Source organism: Aulostomus chinensis, chromosome 11 (assembly GCF_037954235.1).
Source record: "Aulostomus chinensis isolate RoL2024-O1b breed Wild chromosome 11, RoL_Achi_v1.0, whole genome shotgun sequence".
NCBI classification, from domain to species: domain Eukaryota; kingdom Metazoa; phylum Chordata; class Actinopteri; order Syngnathiformes; family Aulostomidae; genus Aulostomus; species Aulostomus chinensis.
The window spans coordinates 14,150,255-14,176,665 of NC_141330.1; the positions used below are offsets into that span (position 1 = coordinate 14,150,255).

Sequence of the window (26,411 nt, forward strand, 5' to 3'; positions counted from 1 at the left end):
TGTATTGAATTTTAAAAAATGAAACCAAAAAAGTTACCAGCATGAGGAATATTGACCTACACAGCCAGATGGAGACGTCTGGCTCAATACTGGACGCCTGTGGAAAGTCATCATGTTGTTATGTAGATTACAAATGTATAATATTAAATTATTATTTCCTTGGGACAGAGAGGGACAGAGAGGAGGAAACTGAAAGCCAACCCTTTTTCACACCATCCTTGAATGAGCCCAAATGAACGGAATACCTCAATCAACATTTTAACTTGTGTCATTTCAGAGATGAAAAAAAAAAATCAAGACAAATATCAGCAAATCTTTTGCTCATCCTCGTCAATTTAAAGTTCTGATTGGCTTCTATTGTGGGAGTAAATTAAAATGACTTGAATAATGAATCTGATGAGTTATTTGTTGAAACATCTTAACATCTTTATTAAGCAAATAACATTATAAATAAAAAAAAGTGCATAGAAAAATTAAACAGGTTTAGAAATACGTATACAAATATTTACAAACTCAGGGTTTATTTGTACATGGTAACAAAGACGTAAATTTAAAGATCACATATTTTCTCATTTTTGTCTTTTACACTCACTTTAAAATAACCCTACTATATATATATTTATATATAATATTTATATATGTGTGTATATATAACATATAGCTTTCTGAACAGATTTTGGGTGATGGTTATGATAACGTCAGGTTTTGACTAATGTTTTGCATCCTTCATTGCATACACACACATAAAATGACAGACTCACTTTCTCTCTCTCACACACACACACAAACACACACTCGTGCGCGCACACACAGAGACACACACACACGCCAGCTCTGCAGGACATTAAAACCGAGCGACTCTTACATCATCCTCTGTTTTTGCATCAGTATTCCCAAACATCTGTCTAAACAGCTGAGGTAGAATCCTTGCAAGGAGTTGGGAGTGACTCTGTTCTTGTTGTCAGCTAGGTGATTGACACAAGATAATCTGGGCTCCATCCCAGTGATTGGACATGCAAAAAAAAAAAAAAAAAAGAGGGTTTGAAGAAACATTTGGAAAGGGGTGAAAAGATGATGATCGAAGGGGCTTGGGGAGGCAAACAGTGCTCACTTAACTCCTGTGGCCGATTCTAAGACTGTCAGTAATCTACCACAACGAAAAAAAAATTTAAAATAATTATTTAAAATACCTGCTTTTGAACAATTTCTGTCATAAAGGCATTATGTATGACACAATTGCCCCGAAAGAAAATTCAAGTAAATTATTGAAACAGAGGACATCACTTGTAAACAAAAGGGCAATACAAATGGGGGAGGATGTCCAAATACACCAGACCACCACCATTCATACAAACCACAACCTTTCACCATTAAAAATATAAATCAAAATATGAATAAATATTACTACCAATTTGAACAGTGTGTGAATTCGATTAACCTCATTAATGACAGCACTGTACATCGACTAAGAACAACATTTAAACATCATTTTTAAGGTGCCGAGTGCATCGTCTCCAGCTCCGTTTCAGGCTACGTGTTCTAAGTCAAGAGCCAAACGTGTGAGAAGTGTGCGCACCACGTTCACGACAAGCCAGGAGCAGGAGCGGAATGCACACACACTCAGTGGCAATGCTTTATACCAGTGCTCTTCCTGATTTAGAGATTAACTGTAGCAGGTTCAAAGAAATGGGAATTTTGTATGTTTGTTGGTTGTTTCTGTGCAACTGTGGGGCAGCAAAGTCTTATTGCAATAGGTATTGGGCACCTGCCATGAAAGTAAATAAAATAGATTCTTTTTAAAAAAAAACTGATATTCACCACAACTTTTTTTTTTTTTTGGCTTGGGTAGTGTTTGCTACATACACTGTACATCGAGGAAAGAACTCTCTTCAAGACACGTTTCTGTCTTTATAAATATGACACTTTTAAACCATTTCAATTCTCCGTCTGAACTCAACACAGGAAGAGGCTAGGTGATCTCGAGATCGCTGATCTACTCTGAAATGACTAAGAGTGCATCGATCTAAGATGAATGGTGTCAGTAGGGTGAACACAGCTAAACAATTCCTGATGAGCAAGACATCTTAGTCTAGGTCACCGAAGACCCTTCAAGGCTTAGCACCATGGTTTTCCTTTGATTCAGAAAAAAAGAAAGAAAGAAAAAAAAAATGTCCACAACATGAGAAGTGTTCAGTGAAAGATAAAAAAAATACAAAAATAAAGGTTTGGGTGAATATATGGCTCAAGAACAGACTTCACCACTACACAGACAGGTCTAGAATGTTCCCATCACTGGAGTATGGAGCGATCATGATTATTAGTGCGTTATGAAACGAACGAAGGAATCTCTCAAAGCCTAGCTATAGGGTTCAGCAATGATTCTAACAGATAAGGCTTGACGTGTGAATCAAGGGAATTTCGTTGGTGTCATCCACACAAATCCAGAAGCCCCCACATTATAGACAACTGGTTCAAATGCCCTGTTGTTCTCACTCTCCACGGTGTTCACTCTCGTGGTGACTGGACCAGCTGTGAACTCCTTCGCAGGTGGACATACCCTGGGAGAATTTATCAGGCAAAAAAAAAAAAAAACGTCTCCACAGTTCATGACATTTCTGTGCGGGGTTTTCTCCTCCTCTCGTCCTCCAATCCATACCGGATCTACGTCTCATAGTGGCTAATTCCCCTCCTGCTGTGCTGAGTGTCCCAACCCCAAAAGAGCTCAATCCAGTGCCACCTTAATTTAAGGCTTACTAATAGACGGGATCCTCTGCGTGTCATGCGAGGGATCTCTCAGTTGAGGAAACGCCGACATCGCCGTGCCCCACAGTTACAGCTGAGTTTGTTGCTGGCGTCTTCGATGGGGAACTTGTAGTCATAAGTGAGCTCCTCCCCCCTGTAGATCTTCCGAAGAGCAAAGATGACGATATGCTTGCGGCCCTCCACGTTGATGACTCGCGAGTAGCAGTTAGGTTCACAGGAGTGGTTGATGAATCTTGCTGCGTTGCCATGCATGGTTGCATCTACCACATCAAAGTCATCAATGCGGAACATGTAGCAGCCAATACCCTGACAGAACAGGAAAGACCGGGTTAGACATCCTCTTATTTTCTTTTACCTTCAGTAATCGCAGGTGTGCACGAGATAAGAATGATCAAAGGACCAACCTTGCCGTCGTAGTACTTCTCCCTTTTGTCAGTAAGCACGCCGCGAATGACGATTCCCGCATATTCGATCACCATCTCTCCTGCTTCGATGTTCCTTTTGCAGAAAAGACCACGCCCATGGATCGCAGACCTACAACACGAGTTACAACTGGTTAGGTCGGACAGGTTTGAGGTCTTCGGGTCCATGCCCCAGACTTACTTAAATGAAAGGAGGTCACACTATTCGTTGTAGATACAGTAACACATACCTTGGTCACACAGAAATTTAAGATCAGATCACTTTCCCCCAGCGATAACGAATGATAATTTTTCTTGTTTGTTTGGGTTTTAGAAATTAAAATTCAGGTCATATCAATGCAGAATACACTTTTTCCATTTTCACAAACTTACAGCGACACCATAACCCAACTGAAATGTTTTAAGCGGAACAACATCCCTGATAGTCTTACAAATATAATTCTGCGCTTACCTGTACACACCAACCGCTTCCTTCGATGTCCTCTCCAAATGCCTAAAGCGCATTGCCATGGGCAACTCCAAACTTGTGGCCCGTCTAAAAGAAATTAATTTACCAGAAACAAAGTTTTAACGCTGAATAATCTAAAAGGCCCAAACATTCATTGGCACTTCAATGGCGATGCTGTAAATGAAGCCTGACCTTGTGGACTTCAAGAGAATCTCATCTTCTTCATCATCATAAAGCTCAATATCAGGAAGCTGTCTGTGCTGAGAGGCCAGGAAGTTGAACATGTCAAATGTGGACTTCCTGTTAAAAGAGAGGGTGTTGAGGTCTACATTAGCATGGGAAAATCATCCACCTACTCCCTAAAAATTACACAGAACAACTTCAGTTACAATTAGTGCTGCTACCTTCAGGCTCAGGCCCTAATAACTGTTACATTTATACCTGAGGTAGAGCTCGGAGCGGGCACAACCACTGGGATTAATAGGCAAGTCATCCTCCTGACTGAACTGTTTGAAGAACCGGAAGTTATGGCGTTGACAACGGTGAGCTCCTTGAAGCTGCTCCAGCAAGAACACCACGGCATCATGAACCAGGCCCAGCATACGGGCGCCAGTGATCCTCTGGAATGTCAGCGGCCTCAACCTTGCAATTGACCGTGCCTCCTGCACCCCGTCTATCACTGCTTTCCAAGCCACTGAAGACAGAGCGAGCCATTGGAGTGAATTAAAAGGATTCTTGATTACCTTGAAAAGACGATCATGAGGCTTTTGAAGGAAATGTTTTATGTGCAGTCTCACCTTCGATACTGTCGGCCTCTACGCTAAAACCATCATCGCTGGTGATCTCAAACAGCAAGTGTGGCTGATCTCTGTTGGTCAAACATTCTTCATCTTCATCAGACAGCGGTGGTTCATCGTCTGAAGTGGAAGCGGCTCCTATCAAAGCACAATTTAGACTGTCAAGCTTTCTCACATCTACTAACTGATGTTTCTACAGTTCTGCTAAATTAAGGGGCGCATGAAATCTACGAAGCATGTTGAGCTTGGCTGAAAATATTACGGATGTGAAATATCATTTCTGTTCATCATTTCATTGAGTCACATAACCGTCAGTACCAGAGTATTTTTTCCAGTCAGTCAGGGTGCTGTGTCCCACTGGTTCCCAAGCCTGTGACTTGCCGTGATCACCCCGAGACATATAGTCCCATGGCTCAGACCTGAAGCAGACGAAGAGTGACAAGAGGACATGAGAAACACACATTTTCCACACCAAAGTCGAGGCTAGCGCTCAACAATTTGGAGACAAAGTCTTAGACTGTGACATACTGTGGTTTGCAATGCACTAAATAGTATCATGAATCTTCTTGCTTGTAATAAATTATAAAAAATACAGAGATACACTACTGTGCATTATTGTTTTCAAAACAGCATTTTACTCAAGTATCTTAACAGTGAATGACAAAAATATTTAAATAAAAAAACAGTGAAATAATTGCATTTTTGGGGGTGCTTACATAATTTCAAAAGGCTGATTTGATTATTTTATTTTAATTTATATACATATATATATATATATATATATATATATATATACACACACACATATATATATTCATTATTATTATTATTATATTTTTTATATAAGTGCAGCATTAATCGAGGCATCAGCAAAGGAATCAGTATTAAAAATGTACAAATACCTATCGTATAGATTGTGCTTTCTTAAAACCCTGAAAAATTCAGTTTTGCTTTGTGGAGCTTTTTCTCTTTTTCACAAATGTGTATTTCAGGTATGTATCAAAGTGACATCATTCGTAAAGCAAGTTTTAGTAAATTCAACATTGAAGTCATTACCCAAAGGTCATGTAGGTCTTACAAATGTGTACATCTTAAAGATATCCTCCTCCACCTCCATTTCAAATGAGGTCACAACTATGTACTGTTAGGAAAAATCTTACCCTGAGCTGTCAGAATCACTGATATGCTCCTCCTTTAAGTCATCCAGGTTTAGTACTCCCTTCACAGTTGGAGTCTTGATGCGAACTCCAGAGGCCCTGTTGGAGATGGAGGGAAAGTTCTGTGGTCTGTCGCACTCCACCTCCTCTATGGTGGGTTCTGGTGGGAGGAAGTCTACTTTTGACTTCTTTGTGACGATACGGTCTGAAAGCGAGGACACCCTCTTCATACGAACGTGGGTCCGAGGCCGGGAAGCAGGAGTGCAAGTTGGTGGGGGGTGGGCCACAGGTGGCTCAGGTTCAATTAATAAGCCAGGGGGCAAAACCAGGGAAGACGGGCTAAGAGTTCGCAGTCCACTCCACTTGGGGGTGTAGTTACTTGCCATTGCTTGATTGATAATTGCTTGGGCACTTTCAGCATGAGTCAAGGGTGGATTCTTGGTTGAGAGAGTGGACTGCTCAACACTCTTTGATGATTTTGACTTTTTAGATGAACTGGAGTCTTTCTTTTTCTTTGGTTTCTTCAATTCTGGAGCAGTGTCATCTTTTGATGTTTTTGCATTCTTTCTTTGCTTCTTTACATTAACTGATGTCACTGCACCGTTGCTATTGTGAGTAAGCAACTGTGAAACTGTGGTTGGGTTATGAACAGGTGTTACTGTCAGGGAGGCAGCTGTTGTCATGTTGGACCCAGGGGGTGGAGTAGAGATATTACCAGCTGCTGCTAGTGTAGCTGACAATGCATTGCTTTGCAAAAGGCTTGCAATCTGGGTGACGCAGTTAAAGGATGGAGAGTTGGGAGTAGGCAGCTGGAACGTGTTGCTTTCTGGATTCTTCACAAAAATCTGCCCAAGGCGATTCACCAGAAGGACATGTGGTGTAGTGTCTACATTTGGACCTCCCACCTCCTTCACAGTCAGAATAGCGTGGCCTGGTAAAGCCTGGGGTACGACCGGTTGTTGAGGTTCAAAAGTCGGCCTTGGTGCAGAAAAATTTATGGAGATTGTGTGACCAGATGACGCTTCCTTCTGCATAGATGATGAGTTGTAACCATTTAAAATCACAGGAGGGGAGGTGGTTTGGACTGGAGCATTTGTACAGAGTCCAGGAAGAGGTGATAATGAGGAAGAGGAAGAAACGATGGTGACAGTTGTAGAACCCAATGGCTGTGTTTGTGTGGAATAAAAGGGTACAGAGATGGTACCACAGTTACCTGCCTGGGAAAAAGTGCCTGGTGTAGATGATAACACTGGATCATTTGGAGGTGCAGCATTTAGTAGAGTCTGTGTCAGATCCCCGACAGTGCTTAGGGTGGTTAGTTTAGTAGACAGAGGCTCAATGAGTGGAAGGCTTGACTCCTCCGAGGATGTTACTGGCTGCAGTGTAATACCTGTTAGAGAAGGCTGATTGAAACCTGGCAAACAGGAATACATCTGCAGAGAGTCGACAAGACCTTGAGGAGGGCACTGCACATCTGTAGACATTAAAGGGGAAGGCTGAAGAAGATCCAGTAGGGCACCCTGACTACTATCAGCAGAATCTGCTAATGAAGGTTCCATTGTGGTACCTGATGGGTGGGCCATTATGTGGCTGCTCTCAGGCTCTGAGTTTAGAGGTTTACAAGGCTCTGCTTGTTGAGTCTCAGGCTGTGTGCCCTGTAAAATAGGAATCATCTCAGTTAAATGGGGGGTTGAGTCACAACTTTCAAGAGGAGTTTCTGAGGCAAAGCCTAGACTGGAACTCTGGAGTAACCCCTCGGAATATGAGGTCTCAGGCACCTTTGTGAATAAGTTAGGCAGAGGGTCACGAACTAGGGTAGGAAGCACTGTCTCCTGATTTACAAACAGAGCATCAGAGCGCTCCTCTTTGATTGCAGAGGCTCCAGACATCTGTGGCGAGACCAATCCCGTTTTGGCCTCGTTTGAGGATTCTGGTAGATCTTGAAGTGAACCGTCTGTGGGACATTCGCTGGCAGTTGAGATAGTGGGTGATGAATAGTCAGTGTGCTTATCATTAGCTGACTCTTTTGGGATTCGTTTCTGAACAGTCTGTGTGCTGTTAATAGCTTCTGATTTGGGGATGTTTCTATTATTTCGTCTCATTCGAGTTTGACTAGAGCCCTCAACTTTCTGAGTATCATCATTCGTAGCTAAACTTGCATCACTCTCTGTCCCATCATCTACACCATCCAGCTGAGCCATAGTCCGAGATGAAGGGGAGGCAGGAGACTTGGAATGATCTTTTGATCCAGGACAGCTGACTATTGTCCGTGAGAAGTCAAAATAGTGATCCATATCATCGTCGGAAGAGGTGTTCCCCACGTCATCCCTGACTGAGGCTGCTGACCGTGGCAGATTGGCAACAAGGGTCTTTCTTTTATGTATCTCTTGGGCCTTTCCCCAAAATTCTTCCTGATCATCCCCTTCCACCACTATTTGCCCCCCACAGTTCATTGCTACACCTTCATTCAGAAGTGTCTCCTCAATCTCCAGTTCTGTCCTCATATCTTGGCCCAGAGTCATGCTGGGATCTTTGTGGAAAGAACCGTAGGGAAATTCTTCATCCTTCTGTTCATCTAAGTCCCCCTGGGGTGATGCACCATTTGCTGGTGAAACATCTTCAGGCTCTGGTGAAGCTAAGAAGTTGTGTGGAACCTCTACAGAGTCCGACTGGCTCAGATCAAAAGTTAATCGAGTTCTGGGTAAATGTTGAACTGATGAAGAGAAAGAAAGACTCGGAGAAGAAAACGTTCCTGCACTTTCCTGCCATGCAGACTGAGGAAAGAAAGAAGAGGTACAATGGGTCATTGTATTCCCAGAGCATCGGACTGAGGAAGCACTTCTACCTCCAACTGAGCGGGCTGATGGAGAATTTAGCATGTTGTCAGTCGCACCAGTCGGGTACATAGGGGAAGTGGGATGCGAAGATTTTCCCGCACGGAGGGTGACTGGCCCTGTCAAAGGGCCCAGATGAGGAGGGGACATGTTGCTGCGGAGGCTTGCTGTCTGAGAGCTGTGGCGACGAGCCCTCCGAGTCTCCTCCAGATCACTTATCGTTAATATATGATGGGGTTTTGACTGGAGAACTCCTAAGAAGAAAACAGAATGGGATCAACAAGTTGAAATGCTGAGTCAACTTTTCATTTGTTATTGACTTTAGATATTCTCTCCTTAAACATTCTGAATGCTTTGTTTACCCGGGGATGGCAGTGGCCGAGACATTCCTCCAGCGGGTCTCCTGGTTTGGGGATAGCTGGGAATCTTTGGCCTTGTTCTGTGATCAGACTTGGAGGATGGAGCTGAGACAAGAGTCTCCTCAGTTTGGGGCTGTAATTCTGAAGTATCAGTTTCTTGAGCTTCGGATTCTGAATTAAAAAAAAAACAAAAATCAACATATAAATAGCCATATTTTTCCCAACTCAAATGCCAATGCATTCATTTAGTATCAAGACACACACCTGGTGTTGGACAGGGGTTGTGAGCAATGGTATGATTGTCTCCTTGGTCTGGCATCTCCTCAACAGGCTTCTCTGGTAGCAAAGGTCTGACCTCACGGACTGTGCATGTATATTTGCACTTACGCAAAGGGTTAACTGTGCTCCAGTACCAACGGGAACACCTAAAGAAGGAAAAGATAGCTTAAAAATTGCTGTTCAGGAGTTCAAAATTTATTATTTATATAAATACCTTTGAAAAGGTAAAGACAACTTACTGAAACCCAACAGGAAACAATTTTCCTTTGCAAGGTGAGAGTTCTGACAGCACACCAAGTTTATCAATCTGTAGGGAACCTGTGTTGTGACCGTGTGGATAACAATTACCAATTTATAATGAAGTCTATGTTCATAGATGTAACACAGTGAAAAGAAGTGAAGGAGACAAAGAAGTGCACTCACCAATCATCACATTGATTAATTCTGGCTCCAATCCAGTCAAGAACTTTCTGCGGAGGCTGATGCCTTCAAAATCTACGTACACCCTTCGCTTGACTTCAAACTCTTGACCAGTTATCACCTGTGCAACAACAACAACAACAACAACAACAACAACCAAAAAACAAAAGCAGAGAATTAAACTCCAAACTTTAATGGTTATAACATTTTTTTTTTTCAAAGGACAAGTTGGAAAGTCATATATTACCCTGCCACTGATCAGATGTCTGTGTTTGTGGCAATAGACTTTCTTGTCGTCTTGGAACACACAGTGACGTGAACGGGCACACATAAAGTGATAGTTGCTTTGACAAGAAGTCAGGCAGCAGCCGACTGTGGCACCCGTCTGGTTACAGCGTTCACATCGCTAACAGGAAATTAGGATGGATGGGGTAGAAAGACAATGCGTTATCAGAATTAGTAACAACAGAACAGCGTTCATTTCACTGAGGAATGTATACATGCTCATAGAGAGAACCAGATGATCAGAAATATTGTTTAACAGGCAGATGAACAACCAACCATCAAACGACCCCTGGTGACAGCACTGTGTACATGTAGTAGAGAGCCATTGTCCTCCTCAAACACCTCAGCGGACCACAGAGAGCAGTTGACATGTGCCCACTCATTCTGGCCCAAGTAAAGCAACCTGCCTGCTTCCTACAGAGCAAAATAAACAATTTGTGTCACCTCATGAGCAACCATTCAAAGCTGTATGTCCTGTACTCACAGGCAGTTTTCTCTCCAAGTCAGGGATATACAAAGGGCGCCACACTTACATTAGGTTTAAGGTCTCCATATTTTTGGCACAAAGAGCACTGTCGCTCATCATCCTTCGACCAGCCAGTGTCCAGGTCAGCTTTTGAAAGACGGCCTCTTTTTCCTACACAAACGGGAAAGTCCAAACTTTAAAATGCCCCTGCTCAGATAAATGGTGAAAATGAAACTACTGCAACAAGCTATTTTTATTAGCATCTGCCATCAAAATATTACCTTTAAATTTGAGCCTGACAGCCCTGCTGGTTTTAAAGTGGTTCCAGCTTGTTGGCTCCCCAGACATCGGAGACATCATCTCGTCTGTCTTGTCATCTATGCTTTGACCATTATCATCCTGCAGGAGTTCCAGCGGAGCCCGGGACAGGAGCTCCTCCCTCTCCTGCCACTGAGCATATAAATGCTCAGTTGTAGGAGGATGGACAGCATGGAGCAGCATCCCCCTATTTCAAAATAATAACATAGAAAAAAACAGTGTTTAGAACAATACTTATCGCCAGGACAAAATCAAATTCCTAATGTTATTTGTAGCATGAATGGAAACAAACCAGTGAATGAAAGCAATTACTCACATGGGCAATTCTTTGGTACAGGAGTTCCACACCTTTGGGTCTTGGCTGTTGAACCAATTAAACACCTCCTCAAGGAGCTTGGGAAAAAAATATCTGAGTCAGTAATCATCTAATTAAAAACTTCACATATTAACCCTGACCCTCATCATGTAGGAGTTTTCTTTTCAACTCATGACTGAGATACCACACCTTCAGTTCTGTCAGCAAGAGAAAAAACAATAGTTCACATAGCAATCGAATTAGTAGAAGCTGAGATTTAGTGGCGAGGTCAAGTCTCTAATCAGGCTATAGAGAGAAACTAAAACTCAAAAGTTCAATCAAATATTATTTATAAAGCCAGAAATGACAAATCACAATTTACTGCATGGAGCTTTAAAATTTGGAGAGATTGAGATATGTTGAGATATATGTGATACCGACGCACTGACTTGGAGAAAAGTTTTTATGTAGTACCTTTAAGTAGTAGGAGCGTGCAAGTGCAGTTGGTCTTTGCTCCTCAGGAAGAGCTTCCTCTTGTTCAAGCCTCTTCTTCACCACCTGAACCACATCTTCATGGAACATTTTCTATTAAAAAAAGGAAATATTATTTTAGTATTATTTCCAGAAGATGATGTGTACTGGCCTCAAGACATTATTCCCAACACAGACTTAACATATGAAATGAATGAGTCTAAGATGATATATTAAGCTTCCCAAACCTGCAAACTGCCGTGCTTAATAAAATGTATTTGATCTGCAAAAGTTGGATAACATTTGGGAGAATCTAGAGGAGCTACAACATTAAACGATTTTATCCCCACCGAGTTAATTGAAGGCTAAACCAGAAATTAGCAGGCATGGCTGGCATAAGCGATGTTTCCTTTAGACCCAGAAGCCAAACTTTTCTGAGCCTCATGCGGCACTAAATAACTTTCATAACTCAGCGCCCTGAAGTTGTAACCAGTTCTCTTTTTACATCATGGTTCAATACATGATGTAGTCAGATCATTTTTTAATGAACCAGTTCCTAGCTTAACCTCACAATTACATTTAGTCTATCCTTACTGAATTTTAGTTAATATTCACTAAGCTAATCCAACTACAGGCACTATACTAGTAAAACATTTCATTATTAACCACTAAGAATTTGAGTATGAGGGGTAGACTCACCAATGTAGTGTAAAGGCCTTTGTCAAACTTCTTGCCCACAGCTCGAAGGTCACAGGCTGGCTGTCCTTCAATCCCACTGTCAGGGTCCACCAACCGTTCACACTGCAGGAGAAATCACAGTATTATCAGTCACAGTGTAGTTCATATTTTTGACCAGTTTGGTCTCTAAAAAACAGGGCTAGGTATCTCACCTGCGAGCAGGTAACAAGGTGCTGCGTGAGGGTAGAAGAAAGCAAGCACGCCAGCACCTTCTCCACCCCTGATCGGAGCTCAATGTAGAGCAGCTCTCTCCAGGCACTGGGCTGTGTCACGCTGCATGGCCGACATGAGTACACTACACTCTCCGGTAAGCTGGACAGGATCTCATACAGTTCATCTGAAATGATTTTTACAAGAGAGAGGAATTTAGCAATGCAGGTCTGATGAACTGTATCTCAATTCTCCAAAAGAGGTTGTTGTGTCCTGACTGTATGCTGCTTGCTTGAAGTGAAATTGCTGTTTTAGCGTGTGTTTTTTTTTTTTTAAATCTCCCTCTGCTTCATATATTAGTTGTTATTTTGGTATCTTTTGTTTGATTCTATCATTAAGTTACATCTGAATTAAGCCCAAAGTTATTTTACCTAAATGCATTCTTGCTGGCATAGCTAAAATTACCTGTTAGATCCTCACACTTGGCATGTACCCAGTGGTTACAGGTGCCACACTGCATCATCTGACTGTCGTAGTCATTGTCCTCATAGCACTTGAAGCAAATCGGACAGTAGTTTCCTTATGAAAGAAAGAAACAATGAGTACAGACTGTCAATTATTGATATACAGGATTTACAGATTATTAAACCATGAGCAAATATAGTGTCTAGGTCACACTATCTCCTCACCCTGTTCATAGAGTTTAGAACAGTCTGGACAGAGTCCTTTGTCATGGTTCCAGTCAGTGTCCCAGCACTTCCCTGGCGTGACTCCACAACTTTTACACCTGATGCACGTCATACAAACCTGCACAGAAAACAGCATATCAGCAAAAGCGATCAATGTATAACAACTTCAGATTGCTTATAGTAAACATGCATGACTTCGTTTGAGAAACAAACCCAAGCTTTCCTCTTCTTGTTATGTTTTGGATAGTTAGGGCCGAGGCAGGAAGCATGATAACAGTTCTGGCATCGTTCACACTCCAACAAAGGCTGAGGGAGGAAATTTAATATCATTTAGCAAAAAAGTAATTTATTACAATTAAGGAAAACAAAAACAGAGCTCTCTTCACCTTTGATTGCCTGTTTTTCCTACCACACACATGGCAAAACTTGCAGTGACGACAGCACCAGTTTTCCTTGTTGTCAACAGAGGGGCGCTCTGCTGGATCAAGGCAAAACCAGTGGAAGGGCTCACAGCATACTTGGCAATACAACATCTGCAAATGAAATTCAATAAAATGTCATTTTCAGGTGAGCAGTGGTCCACATTTTTGGCTGTCTGGTATTATTTTTTTAACATCAGCACAGTCTTCAGAACTTTATCAGCCGGTAGTTAATCGATCCAAGGTGGAATCAACAAGAAAGTGAAAAATTTGTTATTGCAATTCACAGTTACCTCATGTTGCCCTTTACTGGCACAAAGGAAACAGACATATGGCGGCATGAGCGGGGCAGAGGTCAATATACTCAAACCACCCATGTTCCACACATTCTCCAATGTACAGTCCTCCTGCAAACCAATAAAACATGTTAACACAGTTAGCTGAACTATGCATTCAAGTGCACATATATACGTACATATAAATATATATATATACACATACACACACACACACACACACTCCCTACCAGTCAAAATTTTGTCACACGTTCTCATTCAATGTTTTTACTTTATTTCTACTACTTTCTACATTGTAGATACATACTGAATATATCAATTATATGAAGCAAGATATATAGAATTATTTAGCAATGAAAAAAATGATCAAATAACTGTAAATATGTTCTAGATTTTAGATCTCTCAAAGTAGCCACCCCTTGCTTTGTTGCCAGTGCAGCAAACCCTTGGCCTTCTCTCAGTGAGCTTCATGATGTCATTGCCTGAAATGCTTTTCACTTCGTAGGTTTGCCTTGTCAGGGTTCATTAGTGGAACTTCTTTCCTTCTTTATGGGGTTGGGACCATCAGTTGTGTTGTGCAGATATCAGGTTGGTACACAGCTGACAGCTCTTTGTGACAACTGTTAGAATTCATATTATGGCAAGAACCAACCAGCTACGTAAAGAAGAAACAGTCCACTTTAAGAACTGAATGTCAGTCATTCAGTCCGGAAAATTGCAAAAACTTTGAATGTGCCCCCAAGTGTGGTCGCAAAAACTATCAAGTACTATGACAAAACTGGCTCACATGAGGACCGTCCCAGGAAAGGAAGACCAAGAGTCTCCTCTGCTGCTGAGGATGAGTTCATCCGTCACCAGCCTCAGAAATCACAAGTTAACAGCACCTCAGATTAGAGCCCAGATAAAAGCCTCACAGAGTTCCAGTAGCAGACACGTCTCTGCATCAACTGTTCAGAGGAGACTGTGCCAATCAGGCCTTGATGGTCGAACAGCTGCTAAGAAACCACTACTAAGGAAAAGCAACCAGCAGAAGAGATTTGTTTGAGCCAAGAAACACAAGGAATGGACATGAGACCAGTGGAAGTCTGTACTTTGGTCTGATGAGTCCAAATATGAGATCTTTGGCTCCACCCGCCGTGTCTTTGTGCAACACAGAAAAGGTGAACGGATGGTCTCAACATGCATGGTTCCCACTGTGAAGCGTAGAGGAGGAGGTGTGATGGTGCGAGGGTGCTATGCTGGTGACACTGTTGGGGTTGTTTTTCAAAAATGAAGGCACACTGAACCAGAATGGCTACCACAGCATCCTGTAGCGACATGCCATCCCATCCCGTTTCTGTTTAGTTGGACAAAGCAGTAATCAAAGCAAAGGGTGGCTATTTTGAGGAATCTAAAATAGAAAAAAACATTTTGTGTTATTTCACTTTATTGTTGCCTACATAATTCCATATGTTCATTCATTGCTTTGACGCCTTCAGTGAGAATCTACAACGTAAAAAGTCATGAAAATAAAGAAAAACCATGAACTGAGGTGTGTCCAAACTTTTGACTGGTCATGTGTGTGTGTGTGTGTGTGTGTGTGTGTGTATAAATATATATTTATATATAGTGATGTAAGGTAACCTACCTTGAAGTCAACCCTAATCTTGTGACTGGGTTTGGAAGACTCAACCTCTCTCTGCTCAAACCCATGGGCTAAGGCAGCCAGGACACTGGGAGGGGTCTGCTCCAAAGGACCCTGTGATGAGAGAGTCCCAGTGAGACAAGCATAACATGAATAAAGGCAGCAACCGACTACAAAGCATTTGTTTTTAACTGCATCTTTTAAAAGAGCATCAGGAATACCCTCTGTAAACTGTGTTCCTCTGTAGTATTGCTTTTAGGCATTGCCATAAATTACTGTGACAAAAAAATGCAATCAAAATAAGCATCTTCTATAATATATACTCTTGTGCTATAGGTGCATGAGGGTGAGGATACTAATCGAGGGTTTGAGAGGTTGATGTATTATTCATAGGCAAACCTGTAAGTTAGCATAACCATGGGTTCACTAACCCAAAAGCCAACGGGCTGAGCAAAATGTGTAATTTAAAAAACTTATTATCATTAATAGAAAAAGTTTATTAGATTACACATTTTGTTCAGCGAAATCCTCTTAATACACGAACTCAAGATTTTTTTTAAGCCTAAATGCAATCTTTCGAAGTCAAAAGTGAATGTTACACTATGACAGAACAACAACTCAGACCAGTGCTGCACAATAAATTGCGACTAAGGTTTATCCGATGACATAACCACACAAAGGGCTGCGATTCAATTTATATGAATGTGATTGTGAGTATCTGTAAATGTTACAACTTCTACTCTGATTGCGTTGAGTCTTGCTATGCCAGTCACCTGCGCTAATGGTGTGTGTGTGTCTGACAGTATGCAACAGGTGTATAAGGTCCTGCGACTATCAAGCGTGCAGATTGCAAAGTGACCAACATTAAAGCCAACGAGCACAAGTATGACAAGCAAGCCCATTTTTGCTGATTAATTCTACTTTCAATCATAAAACTTTTATTTATATATCCCATATATCCCATAGTATGAAATAATTACGATATCACAAATCCTGATAATGAGATAAAAGTTGTAATTCTGACATAGTAAGTGGATTAAGTGTGTAAATCCTAATTTTGATATGGCATGTGATAAGATGAGATAATTATGATATCGAAGGTCATAACCACCAAAAATTTCCTATCAATTTACTATGTCAGTTGTGACTTGCTACATCATAATTATGACTTTCAAGCTCATAATACTCATTTAGTCTTGTTAGGCCACTTCTTAACAACTGCCCTATGTGTTGCTTATCACTTGTCATTTGTGTATTTTATGCTGTAGGAAAAAAAAGTGAAAATGTCTTAAGTGTTAACCGCAGGTTATGAAACCACGTTCTAAAAAACCCCCCATCGACACTGAGACAAGGTTACAGGTTTTAGGACTCTTTCCTGCACTAATCTATCAAAGCCTTGCTTGCAGACTAGTATACACATTATTTTGCGATCAAATTTTTAAGTCGAATTTGAGGATAAAAGGAACAAGTCAACAAGAGAGTGTGTAAGTTAAAGGTGCAAAATTGAAGAACATTACATTATCTGCACATACATAAAACATTGTCATATGTACCTGCTAACACTTCACTTGAACAAAGTGGAGAGGAATGATGAGAAAGAGAGGAGGAAAAAAGAGAAAACCAACAGAACAAAACTTACAAAACAAATACAACCTCAGGATTTTTATACTGTCTGGTTATGACTTGTCAACATTTCCTATATTCAACATTATGAATGTACTACGACTGTTAACAGCTAATTATTTGTCACTAATAAAATGTTGAAATCATTATCAACATTTATCATCAACATTTTTTTTTTATTTTTTGCATTTAAGAGTTTACAGAGGTATAACAGAGTGTGCGAAGTTTCACATTCACGCCTTGAAAATTTAGTTGTGTTTAGTTTGTCCAAAACTGTTAGCTTTACAAGAAGTTAACATCCTCATCAAATTCAGAACAAACACCGAATTACCCACCTTCTCCTGTTTACGTTTAACTGTTGGTACACGGTGAGAGCTGGACTTTCTATGCCTGACTTCATCATCTGAAATGTCTCCTAGGAATCCATCCAGTGACACAAAGTCTATAGATGACAAGAAAATAACAGGGTTAACGATTAACAAGCATATCATAAGACTTGGTACTGCAATACAAGTTCTTTTTTTTTTTTAAGTGAAAGTTTCATGTAACGTGCACTGATTAGTACTCGACATCACATCTAAGCAACTATCTGTGTGATTATAGAGGTAACTGTTGATACAATTACAAATGTGCAGCTAAAGAAGTCACTTGAGATCTTGGTCTGGTTTCTCAGTGGTAGTTTACCTGGACTGAACCGAGGTCCATGGCCCCTTCTCCTGGCTGGTGAGGCTGAGCTTGAAAAAGCTTTGTCATCCAGATCTGATTCATAATCCACCAGGTCGAAGTAGACGCGAGGTTTTACAACACGCTTCGGCTGCTTCCTTACTGACGGACTGTTGCCATCGCCCTGGAGACCAGACGGTGAGTCTGTAGCCCCCTCATTCCCTTCATCATTACTTGAATGCCCCCCGCTGAATGAAGACCGCCGCCGTTTAGAGGAACCTTAACAGAGAGAAGACGAGTCAGTGACTTGAAGGCTATCCAGGTATTATAGGAACACTTAGTAGAGGAACAGGAGTGAAATTACCTTTGGGTGCTGTTCTTCCACTTAGCCTCCGAGCTTTCCTCTCTTCAATCTGATCACATCTCTTATACCTTGTGGCATAAGATACAGAATTCTTCATTATTTTTGAGAAGACTGCACTGCTATACTACAAAGAAGATTGAAGGCCTTTTCACATCTTTAGACATCTTTTAGACTCTTTAGTTTGATCAGAACTACAACGACTGATGTGAAACATTCTCTGGACCACTATCAGTTTAATTTTTAGATCATGGTCTTCGGGTTAGTTCCAAGTAAAACGCAGATGAGTTCACTTAAGGAGAGAACATAATCAGACTTTATAAAATTAATATAGGAGGCAAAACGAAGCATAGCACATTGTGGGAAGTGACAGAGAAGCTCTGCTCTGACTCAGAGAAGAAAAACACAGGCAACAGAACCGGCAAAGTTGAAGCAATCGTTATAATGTGTCCAAGTGACTGGCAGAGATTCCCCGCAATAAATTTTTGTCCCATAAATGACATGTATATGAGCCTGTGTCAACAAATGTTCATCAGCTTAACACAGGAGGGTGTGACTTGATAAAAATTCATCCACTCACTCAGACTGACACAAACAGACTGAGATGTCTCTTTACTTACACGCAACACTGTCGTTTGGTGTTGGGACCACCGAACTTGGGTTTGTCAAGGCAGTTCATGCACTTGCCACAGTCATCCTCATGGTTGCAGCCTTTGCACACTCCACACCTCCGAGAGCGGTACCCAAACGGTCCAAGGCCTTTTCGCTTTACAAAACTGGATGGCTTTTTGATCTTGGTAGCCTTTGGATCGGACAGCCCAGGACTATCAGATTCTGAGGGAGACCCAGTATCTGCAGCAACACACATACAAGAGGAAAGGAGTACAAACATCAGTCACATGTTGCTTAGCTGTAATAATCTCTCAAAGTAATAACTTGACGGCCCTCATTTCTGTAAGCAGTTTGTCTCACACGGAGCAGAATTAGTATCAAAGAAGCATTAATATGGGCATGTCTGAAGACAGCACATCCTAATGAGACTGACTGTCAATCAACCCATACCAACCTTTTGTGATAGCTGAGGGGGAAATGCCAGTTCTTTCATGCAGAGGCAAGGCGCTGAGCCTGGGAATGTCATCTGGTACCAGGGCTCGAGGCTGCCCGAGCACCACCGATGCAGCACGGCAAACATGTTTGATGCGTGGACCCCCTGCTCTACGGAACTCCTGGCAAAGAGGGGAGATGAGCTGTGGCTGGGGAAAAGACAAAACCAAATGAACATGCTGAAGCTGTGATTGGCATGGCGCTTGTTATCATTACATTACGATATACTATTAAATATCAACACATTGACAACGTCTTTTCTTTTGTCCGTTTAAGCAGATGACTTAAGTTGAATTTCGCTGAAGTGAAGGTTAGACACATCAACCACAGTGACTGAACACCCAGACACACTGGTAAAAGCAGAGACAGATACAAAATGTTTAGTTGGATCAATTGTTCCCTTCAGGCCTATTGATTAGTACTCTTACTTGTCCTTGAGGTGGTTCTGTCTTGATGGGAACATCAGAATCAAGCTTTACCCTCTGCTTCCGCCTCTCTCTCTTAGAGGTCAAATCTCTAGATCTGGCGCCAGTTGTTCCAGATAACAGCTGCAGAGGTAAACAAGGCATCAATATAGGCTTCAGAAAATCAGAAATCAAGGTTTCCTCGTGTATTACACTTACCATTACACAGAAAAATGCTTCAAGTGTAAAAGTATATGTTCAAATCAATGAATGGGGACTATCCAGGAAATATGTACTCCAAATATCATATCTGCTTTGGATTAATCTGGTCTTTCTATTAAGCTTGAATAGCGGGACCCCCACATACTGCCTTCAAATTAAAATAGCAGGATTAAAGTATATGATAACTGCAGAAATACTTGCTGAGAACATGATCTTACCCCAGAGGACTTCAGCTGTTTCTGCTGGTCAATTTTAATGAGCTGGACCTTTGCTTTCCTGAGGAGGTTGAACATTCTTTTATTTGCACCAGTGAGGCGCGCTCTTTGTGAAGCTCCCTTCTCCACAGTCACAGGATAATCGCCTTCACCTGTACCAGAAGTCTGTCTCAACGGCAACTCTTCTGTAGATATAAAGCAGTATATGCCAGTGTCTGATCCATTACATAGAATTCTCTTCAATGTTGTACAAAGTAAATAATATTTTCACAAAAAAGTAGCATTTTGATGTTGAAATTGTATGCATACCTGGGGGAGGTTGGACAGTGTTTTTCCCTGTAACATCTTCCTCTTCACCATGATGAAACGCAAGAGTCTTGGATTTCACACACACAGAAACCTTTCTCACGACTCCAGGTGTGTCAAGGTCTTCAATTTTCAGCTTGGATTTGTCCTTCACCACATTTGTGTTGCGTTGCCTAAGGCTAATGCTCATGGCCTCATCATCAAGTCCTTCAGCTAGATCAACAAGAGGCTGCGGGGGTTTACTGATGCCTTCCGTTTCTGTTGTATTTTTGCTTCTTGGAAGTCCTTTGTGCAGCTTCTTTAGCCTTTGATAAATCTTGAGTTGAGCGGTCTGTTTAGTAGGGGGAGTTTTCTTTCTGTGAGCATCCAGCAGGTCAGTAGATAGTAGTTCTCTGGGTTTATCAACTGGCGTAGGTAAAAACAGATCCTCACATTTGTTCTCCGGAGTTGTATCCAGTGTATACATTTCCTCACTAGACTGTTCTGGCATGTGCCATTTGAAGCTGGAGTTCTTTAGAGGAGACCTCTTCTTCTCAATGTGTCCACTTTTTAATTCTGAAAATATGCTGTCTGCAAAATCAGTGCTGTTCTCCAGATCCTGAGCGGAAAATAGGTCAACATCCAGTTGAGCTTCACTCAATATGTCCTCCTCATCCATGGGTAAGATAGGGGATATCGCTCTCCCTGTTCCTTCATCTTTTCTTTTTCCAGGACGTATTTGCAAGCCCAGCTGCAAACCCTTCTTTGGGGAATTTCTTCGAGGCAACACCGACATTCCCGCATCATCCATAAATCTTTGCGGGGTTTTGATCACTCGTGAGGATCTGGCACTTACAACAGGCATAATGAAATGTTTGATGTTTTTCACAAACTTTGTTTTACCAGGTTGAGAATCTACCACATCTGTTCGTGCCCCATCAACTAGTCTGTCTGTTTCTTCCTGCTTCAAACTTTCTTTTTCAAGCTCCATTTCAATCAGCTTCGAGATGATTTTAGATTCTGGTTTTGATCTTTTAGACCCAATAAACTGAAGGCCTGATGGTCTCTTTTTGTACTTTTTCTGCACTCCAACCAGTTTAGAGCTTGGAGCAGATGCAGAAACTGCCAACTGGGTGGAAATGTCATTGTCCTCTACAACTATTTCCTGATTTTCAGATAATTTAAGTGGAGCAAACTTTCCATCTCTGCTTCTGTGCCTGTGTTTCTGGCGTTGCCCAATCAAACCTTTGCGCTTCTTTTTCACTTTTTTGATGGATTTTCTCTGTAAGCACAATGTGTTTTGATCACTTGCTTGACTTTCCAAAGCCAGTGATGGCTGACTATCTATCAACTGAATTTCTGCTTCCTCTTTAACCGGTGTCTGGCTCTGCCCTTCTTCCACTGATAGAGTGTCCGGTCTCACCTCAGGCTGGATGAAGTCTTTTACTTCTGACAGAACAGCCACTTGTACTAAGGCTTGACTATCATCCTTTAGCACTGAGTCTGTGTTGGTAGCTTCAACTGGAGCCAGCTCTATGTTGACAGCAGCAGCATGAGAAACATCAGCCGCCTTCTTCTGAACACTCTTCTTTTTCCCTAATTTATTATTTCTACATCTTTTGGGTTTGGAAGGCACGGGCAATGGTGTCGCCTCTGTTTTTTGTGATTCGACCTCAATCTCCACCCTCTGTGGTGGAACTTCAACTGGCACCTTTGGGGGCTCATCTGCAATCTGTGGTGAATCCTTTTCGGGAACAGCTGAGGAGTTTACACTGTTTTCCTGCGCAGAGATTTCAGGAAGGACATGGGAGCTGGCATCTTCTGTTAAAACCTGAGAAGAATCTTCAACCTGCACCTGCGGTGTGGCTTCAACCTGTGGACTCAACCTCAATCTCCGTTTCGGACCTGTCAAAGGCTTACGGCCCGCAGATTTCTTCTGGAGTGAGTCGCGGTTTGACATCCTCCTCCTCAGTCTCCTGGCTGGTAAGGATTCAGCATCCTGCTCTGGCAATTTGTCCTCTTTAACTTCTCCTCCATCTTGCAAAACATCCTCTTTCTTATCAGCAACAGGACTAACTTGCTGGATTAAAAAGGAGGGCTTTGAGCTTTTATGTTTTCCAGGAGAGGAGACCTTTTTGATCTGGAGTGGTGGGACGAGTTTGCCACAATCCAATTTCGTGAATTCTTGTGAAGTTGTTTCACTTATGTCTTCCATGTCAGCTTCTACTTGTGGATTGGACTTTTCCTCTAGAGACACGTCAGCCTTGTTTTGACAGCCCTTCTCATTACTGTCTGTTTTATTACTCTCTTGTGAGGCAGATTTATCTGGTTCAGATGTCTGATCTAACCCCATCAAACTCTTATCAACATTATTGTCGCATAACGTGGACTGAACTACTTCGTTCACAGTCTTCTCTGTTAGTTTGACAGTGTTTTCAGTACCCTGTGTCTGACTTCCTACTTTAACTAATATTAAACTCCAAATAAATCTTCTCCGCTTTTTCTTTCGAGTTGAATTCTTTCCACTGGACTGTGCATCATATTTTGGGTTTCTGATCTTTATCAGCTTTAAACTTGGGACCCTCATTTCCTCACAAGGCAAACTGTCACTGGGTTGCAGAGCTAAACGATCCATCTCTGTGGGGGTTGGATCATGGCTTTCTGGCACTGTATCCTTGTTGAGCCTTTTGCTTTGCCTTCGCCTGTCACCTCTCATCGATGGTTTAGCCTCCACAGTTCTCTTTGACTTTGACTCTGGAAGAACATCACTTTTAATTAGACTTTCAGTTTCAGTTGCACTGTCTGGGAGTCTTTTTGAGAGGGTGCTGGTGACTCTGTTGCTCCTGCGAGTCACTTGTTGATTAACGTCAGAGCCTTGCCCTCTAACAACTTCCTTATTCTTTTGTTGCTTTGTATTTACTTTTGACTCTAAAGTTACACTTTCCTTTACAGTGTCAAGTTTATCGGCTGATTTTTCCTCTATTGATTTTTGGTCATCAGCCGCAACTTTGGCGCTAGACTGGCAGACAGACTCTGTTATCTTTGAGGCAGATCTTCCACGTCTCCTCACAGGTAAATTCCCTCCTCCTTTGTCCTCCGTACCACATTTATCATCGAGTGGTTCAGTTTTTAATTTGACATGAGCACTTGAGATCTGGTCATCCTGAATGTCCTTGGCTTTGGGTTGATCCTGAATTCCTTTTACCTTCATCTTCTTCACGGACTTTATATGTGGCTCCTTAACCGTTTTCATTTTCTTTTTGGCCACCAACTTTATAGTAATCCTTGGCGCTGGTGATGAAGGTATGCCTTTAGTGGACTGTCGATGCGTCGTATTTTTGCCTTTTGAACGTTTCGTGTTATCTTTTCCGGGCTCTACTTTCGAAGATAAGGCATCTTTCTCCTCTGTGGATGTTATATCTTTTACAGGATCAGGTTCACTAATAGCTGCCTCCATTGCTGGTGTACTAGACGGTAGCTTCTCGCTTTGTCGTTTCGACTTTGTGTTGACAGCATCACCTAAAAAACAGAACAACAGATTTTACAATAGCCGCGACTCCTCCACTGACAACAATTCTATGACAGAAAACACCAACAACTCTCCTATTGTTCTCTGTGTTAGGTTCAAACTTTATCTCATATTCATTAGTTATTACACTGTTTATACTGCGTGGTGCCACATACATTTGCCTTTACCTTTGGAAGGGTTTTGCCGAGACCATACTTTAGAGCCTTTTCTTTCTGCTTCAAATCCTCTGAAGTCATCTCCCTTAAAGTAAAAACAGGTCATTAACACTTGAAGAAACTTAACAAAATTCTGTTGGGAGGTGACTATTCTACCAACAAAAACAGTGTCTCAGATGTTAAATAGCTACTCACAACACAGGCCAAGTGACTTTTCATAGTCACTGAATATAAATGGTGGAGAAAAAAAAGGATTGAAAGCTGAAAATTATGAAAAATAATTCAAGCATAATGATGGTTTTCAATAAATACAGTGATCAAAACAAGTATGTATTATATCTTTACATGTGGAACCAAGGTGCATGTGTAATAACAAAGAAATGGTTATTTGATTTTGACTTAAAAAAAATAATGATTGACAATGGACAACATCTTTCATTTTTTCAACATTCAACTTTCAACTGTCTTTTCATTCATCATCTGAGCTGTAACAAACAGCTGCGTGCTCTCCATTGTTTGGAACCCTGTTAAAGTCTGGTAATAAAGTGACATGTTCTCTTCATTATCCTTTCAATAAACGACGCATGTAGGAATTAACAGCATACCAACAAAATCATGCACGCAAAGATTTGTAATTACGATTCCCTCCAGGCGCTCAATCAAGATCGCGGTGAACACTCGCTGAGTCTACAACCAAAATTTGTGAATCAACAATCGACCTTAACGACTACGCTAAGATTGTGACGATAGAGAGTTTACAATTCAAACTACAAGGGTGCAAGTGACATTGACATATTTGCTGCTACAGCACCGATAAAGTCTGTTTGGTAAGGGTAGTTTACAACTAGCCATTTCACTCTATCGAAATCATATTGACTATTCGGTCTGCAGAATAGCTAACTTATTAGCTTTTATTAATACTTAGTTACCCGAGTATTCATTACACGTCACGTTAGGCAAGAGAAGAAATATCCGTAAACACAAAGGTGTGATATCAATTTAACAAAACAGTTCACATGTAACTCTACGCCAAAACAGCGCATGAAAACAGTAGTTAGCAAGCTGCTGTTGGGGAGAAGCGCTAGCCTTCCCGTTCTTTGTGTTGGCTACATTAGCTGGCTGCTACTCTGGCCCGATTACGAGCGGGCCATACATGAAATAATTACATTCCTGTTTACAAATTAGCGTTCTCATTCACTGGCTTTTAAAGAGTACTACAATCCTGCTATCATCATAAGATATTTATAACCGGTGTTATAACAATGATAATGTAACTTATGACCGTTCTGCTGCTTTGTGGAAGTGGTATTTTATGGTGCGACTCACTAAATGTCACGGGGAGCTACACTGTGCTAACAGTGGTTAGCAAGTAATGCTAGCTTTCGAAGCTAAAGGTAACGTTAGCCTAGCAAAGGGATGTTGACATTTCTCCATGGCATCAACCAGCCACACTGCTGCAGACAGCTCTCATTCGTACACATTTAACGAACAGACGAAAATGTGAGAAGATGAAATAAAGATACTAACTCCTGGGTCGGTTTGGGACCTCACCTCTTCACTCCCACTAGAGCTGTATCCAGCCTGGCCAAGGATCTTGTGGCTCGCTTCTATTCCAAGTAAGCGCAAGTGAGACTGGTCTTCGTTTAACGATAGAACCAGGTTTGTGGGCCTTGGCCCTCCGTTAGTCACATCATCGGCTTCTAAGCCTGATCGTCCGAGTTGCCATCGCTTCTCGGAGCGCAAACGACTGCGAGATGACCAAGGCCGACCGGGGAAACGACCTCTGGCCGTAGCGGTTCCACCTTGGCCTCCTCCGGCAGCCGCGGTTGCTGATCCGCATCCCGCTGCCGCCATCATTGCTTCAACAACAACACACACCGACGGCTAGCAGAGCGAGGAGAGACAAGAGGGAAGGCGCGAGATGGGAGGGGGGAGCCGCAAGGCTGCAAGGGAAAGGGAGTTTTTCTCCGATGTGACTGGAAAGGGAGGAAAGTGGGTCGACCTCTAGTGGTGACTTTGCGCACAAACTCCGCACCTGTGAGCTGACCTCATGTCAGTTTATTTGACATGAAACCAACGAAATACCTTCACTCACTTGGATGGTGAGTCCAAAGAACTGAAAGCCAGTTAAACTTAAATAAACGTAGACAGTCCTGATTGGAGAGAGAAGTCTGTTTAAATATTTTATTCCCAGTGGCCATCGTTCCTCAGTGCGTCCTTTGTTGACACGAAGATCCGGAGTTTGTTGGTAGGTTTAGAATATGTTCCAGATGTCTCTTTTGCCCATGTAAACGTCCAGTCATTCTCTGGACACAACTGCGAGGAAGATGATTGGACTCCTACTGATGGAGTTCAGAACAGCTGGCCTCCATCATCCAGACTTTCACAGACTTCAGCATTTTCCTGTTCATGTTTTCAGAGAGATTAAGCCAAGTGGTATTTAAGAAGATCCTAGATCATCTGTTCATCTTCTACTGTTGCAGTGTACAGCGAGGCTGAACACTACCAGTTCCAGCTGGTGAAGGGAGTCTCAGCAGGTTTTCTATGCAGGGATGACATCTTGTGGGTGAAGGCAGGTAGGAACAAACCAGACCGTCCCCTGCAGAAGCCTTCAATCCTC

General features: G+C 41.9%; 1 protein-coding gene across 2 annotated transcripts; it reads right to left on the reverse strand.

Moving 5' to 3' along the window:
• Positions 1-973: 973 nt before the first annotated feature.
• On the reverse strand, positions 974-25,692 carry kmt2bb (lysine (K)-specific methyltransferase 2Bb). Of its 2 annotated transcripts, none has more exons than XM_086218724.1 (36): positions 25,343-25,692; positions 23,804-23,876; positions 20,132-23,626; positions 19,826-20,007; positions 19,410-19,529; positions 18,944-19,130; positions 18,498-18,729; positions 17,881-17,948; positions 17,538-17,795; positions 17,189-17,295; positions 15,234-15,344; positions 13,604-13,717; positions 13,278-13,424; positions 13,105-13,197; positions 12,892-13,009; positions 12,668-12,781; positions 12,205-12,389; positions 12,014-12,115; positions 11,318-11,428; positions 10,865-10,941; positions 10,512-10,735; positions 10,298-10,401; positions 10,041-10,178; positions 9,727-9,885; positions 9,483-9,600; positions 9,299-9,377; positions 9,045-9,205; positions 8,784-8,951; positions 5,591-8,675; positions 4,749-4,849; positions 4,431-4,568; positions 4,075-4,327; positions 3,826-3,933; positions 3,637-3,720; positions 3,168-3,297; positions 974-3,069 (listed from the first exon to the last, which is right to left on the reverse strand). In XM_086218724.1, the coding sequence occupies exons 1-36, from the start codon at positions 25,646-25,648 to the stop codon at positions 2,794-2,796; spliced, it is 11,526 nt and encodes a 3,841-aa protein (XP_086074850.1). In that variant the 5' UTR covers positions 25,649-25,692; the 3' UTR covers positions 974-2,793. The 2 variants fall into 2 exon arrangements, with proteins under 2 accessions (XP_086074850.1, XP_086074849.1); XM_086218723.1 differs by having other exon boundaries at positions 25,319-25,692.
• Between the last annotated feature and the right edge of the window lie 719 nt (positions 25,693-26,411).

Excerpts from the sequence above, each read along its gene's own strand:
- kmt2bb (XM_086218723.1), bottom strand. The coding sequence starts at position 25,648 with ATGATGGCGGCAGCGGGATGCGGATCAGCAACCGCGGCTGCCGGAGGA. Across the intron at positions 17,949-18,497 it reads ACCAAACGACAGTGTTGCGT|GTATAAGAGATGTGATCAGA; the intron begins GTAAGTAAAGAG and ends TTATGCCACAAG. Across the intron at positions 10,736-10,864 it reads TGTACCAAAGAATTGCCCAT|GGGGATGCTGCTCCATGCTG; the intron begins GTGAGTAATTGC and ends ATTTTGAAATAG.